At 36.5% G+C, this 10,545-nt stretch overlaps 1 protein-coding gene across 1 annotated transcript; it reads left to right on the top strand.

Annotated features, from left to right (window-relative positions):
• Positions 1–3,672: 3,672 nt before the first annotated feature.
• LOC123886017 lies at positions 3,673–6,852 on the top strand (the record flags this gene model as incomplete). The annotated part of the gene is made up of 3 exons (XM_045935354.1): positions 3,673–4,794; positions 5,985–6,697; positions 6,828–6,852. Coding segments are annotated over 3 exons (1,860 nt in total), but the record flags the coding sequence as incomplete, so codon positions are not given.
• Between the last annotated feature and the right edge of the window lie 3,693 nt (positions 6,853–10,545).

The following is a 10,545-nucleotide window of genomic DNA, read 5'->3' as shown; positions in this document are numbered from 1 at the left end:
TTGACATTCCCACTGCAATATTAATACATTCGTCAGTCATTCCTTTGACTTTACGCTTCTGAGAGATATCCAAAAACATCCTGTGAGCATCCCTGTACCTTGTATCCTTTTCAAATGTATCCAGAATCAGACCTTTGTCATCTAAACCCAGCAGCTTGTTGAAGTGTTCCTTAGAGTAGATTAGATTCAAACCACAGATGTTTGACCTAATTTGAGTACCAGTAAACTCAATGAGACCCATTTCTTTCCTAGATTTTCCTTTCAGACGAGGATTATTCTCAATAGCTTGCAGTTCTTCTTGTTTTGCTTCATACTTTGTGAAAATCTTAGCTTTCATCCAGAAATGCTTAAGAAGTTCAGGATAAATTGGACCGTTTAGCATATCAAAATACCTTTTCCATCCTTGATTTAAGAAGTACGGTTCCACATCAAAGTTATTAGCTTTCAAACCATCAAAATCAACCATCTTCTCGGAGACCAGCGTAAGCAAAGATTCTTGAAATTCCATTTCATTCCCTGTATACTCTAGATTCTATCGTAGATATGGAGGAATACCAAGAGGATTTATTGAAGAAGACATGTTGAGGTTTAGGGTTGGGTTGAAGCTAACGAGAGAGAAAGAAATTTTTGATGAAGGTTTAGAGAGAGATGAAAGTGTAGGTTGTGAGAGTAAAAAGTGTGCAAGTGTATTGTGAAAGTTTATTTAAATGCACACTTAACATAAAAATGGCAAATTTGGGAAGTTACGCTTATTTGACAAAAGTTTGAATATCAAAAGTCATCATAAACTACCCACTACCTAACAGGCATAGGCCACGTGTAAAAAATTATTTAGTAACTGCCATCTTAGTGGACAACGGTTAAGCTACTCTGAGTTGAAAAGATCCTATCAGAGGTAAATACTTCAGAGCTTTTGCATTTAGATGATCTGAAGCAGAAGTTCTGACATACTTAACCTCTTACACTTTAGAAGCCAGAAAAATTTTATTCAGAGATTGAAAACATGTTCAGATGTTTCTTTATAAAATCAAATCTTTCAACAGGTAAGGCTTTAGTAAATATGTCAACCCATTGATTTTCAGTATCAACAAACTTAATATCTATTATACCTCTCTGAACATAGTCTCTGATAAAAGGATGTTTAATTTCAATATGTTTGGCTCTAGTGTGAAGAATAGGGTTTTTAGATAAATGAATGGCTGCAGTGTTATCACAATATAAAGGAATATTGTGACTGCTTACTTGATAATCTTCTAACTGATATTTCAACCAGAGTAGTTGTATGCAACACTTAGCTGCTGAAATGTATTCTGCTTCTGCTGTTGATAATGCTATGGTAGTTTGTCTTTTACTAGCCCAGGAGATAAGGTTTTCATCAACAAATTGACAATTGCCACTTGTGGATTTTCTTTCAATTTTATCTCCAGCATAGTCAGCATCACATAATCCATTCAGCACATAATCATTGGATTTCTTATAAAGTAATCCAAGATTAGTTGTTCCTTTCAGATACATAAAGATTCTCTTTACAACAGTAAGATGAGATTCTCTAGGATCTGACTGGACTCTTGCACACAAATAGACACTGAATAAAATATCAGGCCTTGAAGCTGTCAGATAGAGTAAAGAACCAATCATACCTCTGTAGACCTTTTGATCTACTTTTCCTTCATCTTCTATTTTGCTCATGTTGGTTGTTGAGTGCATGGGAGTGTTCACTATCTTGCAATCATCTAAGTTGAACTTCTTCAGAAGTTCTTCTGTGTATTTGGTTTGATGAATATATGTTCCTTCCTTCTTCTGATTAATTTGAATTCCAAGAAAGAACTTCAATTCTCCCATCATGCTCATCTCAAATTCGTCCTGCATTATCTTAGAAAAATTCTTGCACAAAGAGGCATTAGTAGAGCCAAAGATAATGTCATCAACATATATTTGAATGATTAAAATGTCTTCTTTAGTTGTTTTTCTGAATAATGTACAGTGTACTTTCCCCTCTCAAATCCCTTTTCTAAGAGAAAATTACTGAGTCTATCATACCAAGCTCTTGGAGCTTGTTTCAGACCATACATTGATTTCTTTAGTTTAAAAACATGTTCTGGATTTGAGATATCTTCAAAACCAGGAGGTTGTTTGACATATACTTCTTCAGAAATAAAACCATTTAAGAATGCACTTTTAACATCCATTTGATATAAATTTATTCCATGATTGACAACATAAGATAAAAGTAACCTGATAGCTTCAAGTCTAGCTACTGGTGCAAAAGTCTCAGTATAGTCAATCCCCTCTTGCTGACTATACCCTTGTGCAACCAGTCTAGCCTTGTTTCTTACTGTTGGAACAAAATTGATTTAAAAATGTTTGCCCCTAAATCTATAAAGGTTTTGATGATAACAAAGTATTAATAAACAATTGGAAGGACTAAAAATTTATTTTAAGTGCGCAGATATAAGCATCATATAAGCTCTGAGTGAAGTTCAGAGGATGTGAACTCAGAAGTTCACAAGCGCTCAGAAGATGTTGGACTTCAGAGGTTACTACGTTCAGAGGATGAAGACTTCAGTACTTCCTGTCTGTCTACAAGCTTCATCAAACTCTGAAGATCTCTTTGAAAGCTGTGAAGATTCCCTTTGCTAGTCAACTCTTCTACCAATGGAGAAAAGGACCTTTCAAGTCTGATCAGCTCAGCTACCTCTGTTTTGTCTGTCCTATCTTGAGAACGTGGGTCTTCAGTTTTGTTAGCTGAATAAGGAAAGTCCACTCTGCAGTAGTCAAAGTAACTGAAACTCTTTCTTAGTTTTGGATACAACCAAACTGCATCAAGACAGACTGCTTGAAGACAAAAGGTTGTCTACTCCAACGGCTCCTTTTGCAACGACTCTTTTCTAGTGGTATATATACTAGAAGGATCAGCTGCAACTATACACACATATATCAAACTATTATCAAGATTTGAACGTGCGCTGAACAAACTCTGAACTCTGTGATATACAAGCTCTGAACCTTTCTCAAGTGTTTTTGCACTTTAGCCAAATACTCTGTACTATTTGTATTTGCTCTCTTTAGGTTCATCTAAGAGTACTTGTATATTTTTATATACTTTATTGTTACGTGTGTAACTTAAGCTTGTGTGCTTAAGTGTGAGACTTAAACTTGTGTGTTTAAGTGTGAAGTCTTAAGCTTGTGTGCTTGAGCATAGTTGTGAAGTCTCTTGCTTGTGTGCTTGAGCAGGTGTAATCTTGTGTGATTATAGTGAACTCCCTTGGAAGTGCAAGGGGACTGGACTACTCTCGTTTTGTGAGAGGAACCAGTATAAACTGCTTGTGTGTTTTTCTCTCTCTCTCTTGTTATTATTTGTGTTATTTATCCGCTGCGAACGTAGTTGAGTTAAGAACTTGAAAAAGTTTTAACTTAGCTAAAACACAATTCAACCCCCCCCTTCTTGTGTTTTCACACCTTCAATTGGCATCAGAGCACCTGGTCTGTTACTTTCACTTAACAGTGAGACAGTAAAGATCTTGTGAGAACACTATGTCTGGAGGAGATGATAGTAGTACTAGAACTACTGGTGAAGGTGAGGCCAGTGGTGCTGGTGGTGGTCCTAGAAATGCTTTTGGTTATGACTACTTAAGTAATGAATCACATGAACATAGTGGCAATAGAAAAGCCCCTATATTCAATGGTGATGCTTCATTATTTGAATGGTGGAAAGAGAGACTGTATAGCAATATTACTGCTATTGATCATGAGTTGTGGGATTTGGTTGAGTTGGGAGTAACTTTTGAAAACTTGAATGAACATGGTAGGTTGTCCATGGAGAATAGAAAGTTACTCACACCAGCTAACCTAAAAATCTACACAAAACATCATAGAGTAAAGGATATTGTTGTTGGTGCTATTAGACATGAGGATTATGTCAGAATAGAGAACAAGTCTACTGCTAAATCTATCTTTGATTCTATGTGTGCTACCTATGATGGTAATGAAAAGGTTCAAGAGGCTAAAGCTAGTCTTTTGATAAGGCAATATGAACTTTTCACTATGCAACAAGATGAAAACATTGAGACTATGTTTACAAGGTTTCAAATCCTTGTATCTGGTCTTAAAGCTCTTAAGAGAAGTTATTCAACCTATGACCATGTTCAGAAGATTCTGAGAAGTCTTCCTATTGCTTGGAGACCTAAGGTCACTGCAATAGAGGAAGCTCAAAATCTCAAGACTCTGAGTCTTGAAGCTCTGATAAGCAATCTCAGAAGCCATGAGATGGTTCTGGATGCTGACTCAGAAACTAAGAAGAAGTCTAAGTCAGTGGCTTTACAGTCAACTAAGACTACTTCTAAGGCTCTTAAGACTCAGCTTCTTGATATTGAAGAAGAATCTTCTGCTGATGGTCAAGAGGATGAGATGAATGAGGATGAGTTTGCTTTATTCACCAAGTTTCAGCAATGGAACAGATTTAACAAAAGAAATTTCAGAGGAGGTAACAGCTCCAGAAATTTTGTCAGCAAAAAGGATGATCAGAAGAATTGCTTCAACTGTAAGAAGCCTGGACACTTTATTGCTGATTGTCCAGAAATGTCTGCTAAAGACAAAAGCAAAAGATACAGCTCAAAGAAGCAACAATTCAAGAGCAAATTGAAAAAGAGTCTGATGGCTACTTTTGAAGAGCTATCATCTGAGGAAGAAGTTGAGGAAGAAGAAGAGGCAAATCTAGCCCTGATGGCTTCAGCTGACTCAGATGTAGACTCAGACGATGAATCAGAATCAGATTCAGAAGTAACTGATGAGGTATTTTCTGACTGCTCTAAATCTCAACTTATAACTGCACTTAACAAGGTCATTGAGAAACATCTCAGAGTGCTAAGTAAACAAAAAGTTTTACAAGAAAAGCTTAACACTCTGACTGAGCAAGCAGAACATTTTCAAGGTCTATATCAAGAAACTCTGAATAGAGTAGATGACTTTGAAAAGGGTTGTGCTGTTTGTCACAAACCTATTGATGAGCAGGAAATAGCTCTTCAACAGTTTGTGCATCTCAATCTTGGGAAGAGCAAAGCTGCTAATAGAATTTATAATGTCTTGAGACATAGAGGAGAAGGACTTGGCTATGAATATGGTAGAACATATTCAAAGCTGAAGACCTTTGCCAAAAAGGTTGGAAAATCTTGGGTTTATTATGTTGTTCCACCAAGTGAAGAGGGAAAGAATCCTGGCATTTGTGAAAATGACAATGATGATCTGAGTGATTTAGAAGCTGATAGCTCAGAGGAACCTAGTCCCTCAGGATCTGGAAAGAAAAGTTCAGAAGATAGAAGTTGTTCAGAACCTGAGAACATTAGTTCAGAAGTTCTGAAAGCTTCAACATCTGAGACTTCAAATTCTGGATTCAAAGGAACTTCAGTACCTGAAGCAAGTCAACCTAAAACATCAGAAGTTTTTAAAAAGAAAAATTCTAAATCTCAGATGAAGTACAAGACTCAGACTATTTATGATTCTAGAGTCAGTAGATATAATCAATCAGAAAATGGGATTGATAATAGATACAAACCCTGGAATCATAAACAATCCAAATCTTGGAACAATAATAGATTTCAAACAAAGAAAAGATTTCAAAAAGGTTATTATTCCAAACCAAGGTCTTTCTCTAACACTAGACAACATAATAAGCATGTTTGGACTAACAAGCGTGGACCCAGAAGATGGGTACCAAAAGCTGAAATCATGTATCATTCAGATTTACCAACTAGGAAAGGATATGTCCTACCTAAAGTTTGGAAACAAGTCCTATGCAAAGGAAGAAGGGCTTATGTCCTTGACCAATGGCTGACAAGTTCTCAAGATAACAATCAGAACTTGATAAATGAAGAGGAAGAATATTGGGATGACCTTATCATTAACTGTGATAAAGAGTTCCACCGTAGTGATTAAAGTTGTTTCTCATACAGCCTGTCACTCAAAGAAGTATCATGAATCATTCATGGTATCTGGATAGTGGGTGTTCAAGGCACATGACTGGTGATAAACAACTATTTTCTAAGCTGACTATGAAAGAAGGAGGTTCTGTTGGTTTTGGAGGAAATCAGAAAGGAAAGATAATAGGTACAGGTACAGTAGGTAATTCCTCCCTATCTATTAATGATGTTTGGTTAGTTGATGGACTTAAGCATAATCTATTGAGCATAAGTCAATTTTGCGACAATGGTTATGTAGTTGTCTTTAATAAGGAATCATGTACTGTGTCTAAACAATCTGATAACACCATGATTTTCAAAGGTCTGAGAAAGAACAATGTTTATAAAATTAATCTTTCTGATTTGAATGAACAAAAAGTGATGTGTCTTTTGACCTTGAGTGAAGAAAAATGGATCTGGCATAAGAGGTTAGGCCATGCTAACTGGAGGTTAATCTCTAAGCTTAGTAAGCTTGACCTTGTCAGAGGTTTACCTAAAATTAAATATCACTCAAACACACTTTGTGGTTCATGTCAAAAAGGAAAGATTACAAAGTCATCTTTTAAACCTAAGAACATTGTCTCTACCTCAAGACCATTGGAACTTCTTCACATTGATCTTTTTGGACCAGTTAACACTGCTTCAATCAATGGAAAGAAATATGGATTAGTGATTGTTGATGATTACAGTAGATGGACTTGGGTAAAATTCCTAAGAACAAAAGATGAAGCTTATGATGAGTTTAGCATCTTCTGCAAACAAATTCAAAATGAAAAAGGCTACACTATTTTAAAAGTTAGAAGTGATCATGGTGGAGAATTTGAAAATGAACCTTTTGAAAACTTTTGTGAAAAATTTGGCATTCTGCATGAATTCTCTTCTCCTAGAACTCCTCAACAAAATGGGGTTGTAGAAAGGAAGAATAGAACTCTGCAAGAAATGGCCAGAACCATGATGCATGAAACAAATGTAGCAAAGTTTTTATGGGCAGAAGCTGTAAACACAGCATGTTATGTTCAAAATAGAATCTATATCAGATCTAAGTTGAACAAAACTGCTTATGAATTGTTCAAAGGAAGAAAACCTGATATTTCTTATTTTCATCAGTTTGGATGCACGTGTTACATCTTAAATAACAAAGTCCATCTAAAGAAATTTGATGCTAGAGGTTATAAGGGTATCTTTATAGGATATTCTGAACGCTCAAAAGCATACAGACTATATATTTCTGAAACTCAACACAAATCTAGCTCACCTCCAAAACCTTCATCACCTCAACCTGAACCTCAACCTGACATTCCACAATCTGAACCTCAACCAGATATTCCTATCACTAAACCAACCTCTTCCACAAAACAATCCTCTCCACCTCCTGAACCAACCCCTGAACAAATTGCTCCTGACCCATCCCCTGAACATAAATCTCCTGAACCATCTCCTGAACATGTTCACCCTGAATCCACTTCTGACATCTCATCATCTGAACCAACCCCTGAACCCCATCCTAACCGAAGTGCTGAACATGCTTCTCCTGAGCGTATTCACACTTGTGCTCCCAAGCCTTCAGAGGTAGAAGTTGTGATAATTGACAACCCTACTCCTGAAATACCTACTCTCTCTACCATTCCCAATCCTTCCCCATCATCATCCAACACTTTTAGAAATCTATCCACTCAATTTCATGAAGACTTGCTTAGATTATCTACAATAAAGGACAGGTTCTTAGTTTGTCCTTCTGATGTGGACTTGGAAGTTTCACGCATTAAGGCAAGGATTTGCAATGCTCTGGATGGTGCTGCTGAGAAAATTAAGGCTGTAGTTGGAAGAAGAGACTTGGATGTAATAAGCTTCATGAGGGAGAGTATGGCTAGGGCTGAATTGAAAAGGTTAACCATGTTTAATCATGCTGGATTTGAACTTGCTAAGCTGAAAGAAATTGCTGCAGTTGAACACCGTCTGAATGCTTTCAAGAGTTCAGAGTCTGGAGTCATCTGGATAGACTCCAAGCTTTTTCAGAGTCTTGAAGCTCAGAGATCTGAATCTGAAAGGTTAGAAGAAGCTGCTGCAAGAGTTGCCTAGTTGGCAAATGAGGTGCACCAAGAAGATGTGCTTGCTTCTCAGAATCAAGAAGATGTGCTTGCTTCTCAGAATCAAGAGGATGTGCTGATGATAGACTATCCAGAGGAAGGTGAACCCTCTGATAAAGGCAAGGCACCTTTGATTGAAGAACCAGAACCTGTGATTGAAGATCAAGCTCCTGTTATGGCAGAACAGTTGCAGATATTTCAAGAAGCCCTGAGGGAACAGCAAGAAGGTCTAGAACGTCAAAGAGCTGCTCAAGAGACATTGGAAACCAAGGTGGATGGTTTAGTTTCCAATGTGGGATCTTTGAATGACAAATTCGACCAACTCTTAGCCCTTTCTTAAGAAACCCTAGGATTCTATGCACATGTTTTTAAGTGTTTCTTTCTTTATTCTCTGTTTATCCTCTGAACAATTTTTTTTCTTTAAGCTCTGTCTTTTTTAGTATGTGGTTTGTTATATGTTTTGCTTGTTTTGCTTGTGATTATTTTCTTTGTTAAATTAGAACATAAGAACACAAGATGCTTTCTAAAAACGAAAATTTTTATTAATGATCTGATAATGTAGAGTACATTGGTAAAAAGAAAAAGAAAAAGACAACCTAATCCTAATCAGATGGATAAAACTCAGAAGAAATCTCTGATTTCTCCTCAGCATCCTCTGATGAAATTTCAATGGGATCTGGGTTTTGCTCTTGTTCTTCTTCTTCTTGTTCCTCTTCTGGAACATAGCCAGCCAAGAACTCAACATAGTCAGCATCATCTTCATTCTCTTCAGCTTCAGAGTCTGATGAGATGATTATTATCTCAGCATCTTGTGGTTTCTTGTTGTCTTTATTATCCTTCTCTTCGTCTTCGCGTTTCTCTTCGTTCTTCTTTCTCTTAAACTCTGCGATGCGTAAACTGAATCTTTTCATTATTCCAACTTTCTCTTGCTTCACTTGTTTCTTCTTGTTTTTATGTGAAGCAGGCATGTTACCTTGTTCCGTTTTATAAACCCTTGAGCGCGTTGGTTTTCGCTGTTGAAATTAATTCACCTTTGTAACAACCACTCTCCTTTCTCTTTGACTGTCTTGGTTATATAACTTTGTTTTACTTTTTGATAATGACAAAAGGGGGAGTAGTTACGCATTAATTGATAAGTTCCAAAACTGAAACCACGCCTTTTATCTCGCTTTTATCTGTTATATTAAAAGTTGTTACTTTTAAGTTGTTTTACGTATTTCAAGGAGGAGACTAAGTTAGTTGAAACTGAAATAAATTTCATAAGTAAGGATAAGTTAAGAGTGCAATTTTAACTTAGCCTTATGAGACTTAGGGGGAGAGCTTGCAAACCTCTCACTCTGAAGAAAGATATGAAATTTGTTTTATTTCAAAACATCTTAATCTTATACTAAATTAAAATATCATGGATAAAACATAAAGTTCAGACTTTATGGAGTATCAATCTTAGGGGGAGCTTGCAAACCTCAGAAACCTAAGAGAAACATGATAAGTTAATTTAACAACAATTGTCAATTAATACTTATGTTTGTCATCATCAAAAAGGGGGAGATTGTTGGAACAAAATTGATTTAAAAATGTTTGCCCCTAAATCTATAAAGGTTTTGATGATAACAAAGTATTAATAAACAATTGGAAGGACTAAAAATTTATTTTAAGTGCGCAGATATAAGCATCATATAAGCTCTGAGTGAAGTTCAGAGGATGTGAACTCAGAAGTTCACAAGCGCTCAGAAGATGTTGGACTTCAGAGGTTACTACGTTCAGAGGATGAAGACTTCAGTACTTCCTGTCTGTCTACAAGCTTCATCAAACTCTGAAGATCTCTTTGAAAGCTGTGAAGATTCCCTTTGCTAGTCAACTCTTCTACCAATGGAGAAAAGGACCTTTCAAGTCTGATCAGCTCAGCTACCTCTGTTTTGTCTGTCCTATCTTGAGAACGTGGGTCTTCAGTTTTGTTAGCTGAATAAGGAAAGTCCACTCTGCAGTAGTCAAAGTAACTGAAACTCTTTCTTAGTTTTGGATACAACCAAACTGCATCAAGACAGACTGCTTGAAGACAAAAGGTTATCTACTCCAACGGCTCCTTTTGCAACGACTCTTTTCTAGTGGTATATATACTAGAAGGATCAGCTGCAACTATACACACATATATCAAACTATTATCAAGATTTGAACGTGCGCTGAACAAACTCTGAACTCTGTGATATACAAGCTCTGAACCTTTCTCAAGTGTTTTTGCACTTTAGCCAAATACTCTGTACTATTTGTATTTGCTCTCTTTAGGTTCATCTAAGAGTACTTGTATATTTTTATATACTTTATTGTTACGTGTGTAACTTAAGCTTGTGTGCTTAAGTGTGAGACTTAAACTTGTGTGTTTAAGTGTGAAGTCTTAAGCTTGTGTGCTTGAGCATAGTTGTGAAGTCTCTTGCTTGTGTGCTTGAGCAGGTGTAATCTTGTGTGATTATAGTGAACTCCCTTGGAAGTGCAAGGGGACTGGACTA

Source organism: Trifolium pratense, linkage group LG5 (genome assembly GCF_020283565.1).
Source record: "Trifolium pratense cultivar HEN17-A07 linkage group LG5, ARS_RC_1.1, whole genome shotgun sequence".
NCBI classification, from domain to species: Eukaryota; Viridiplantae; Streptophyta; class Magnoliopsida; order Fabales; family Fabaceae; genus Trifolium; species Trifolium pratense.
The sequence above is the reverse complement of the archived record's forward strand: the minus strand, read 5'-3'. Positions and strand labels throughout refer to the sequence as shown.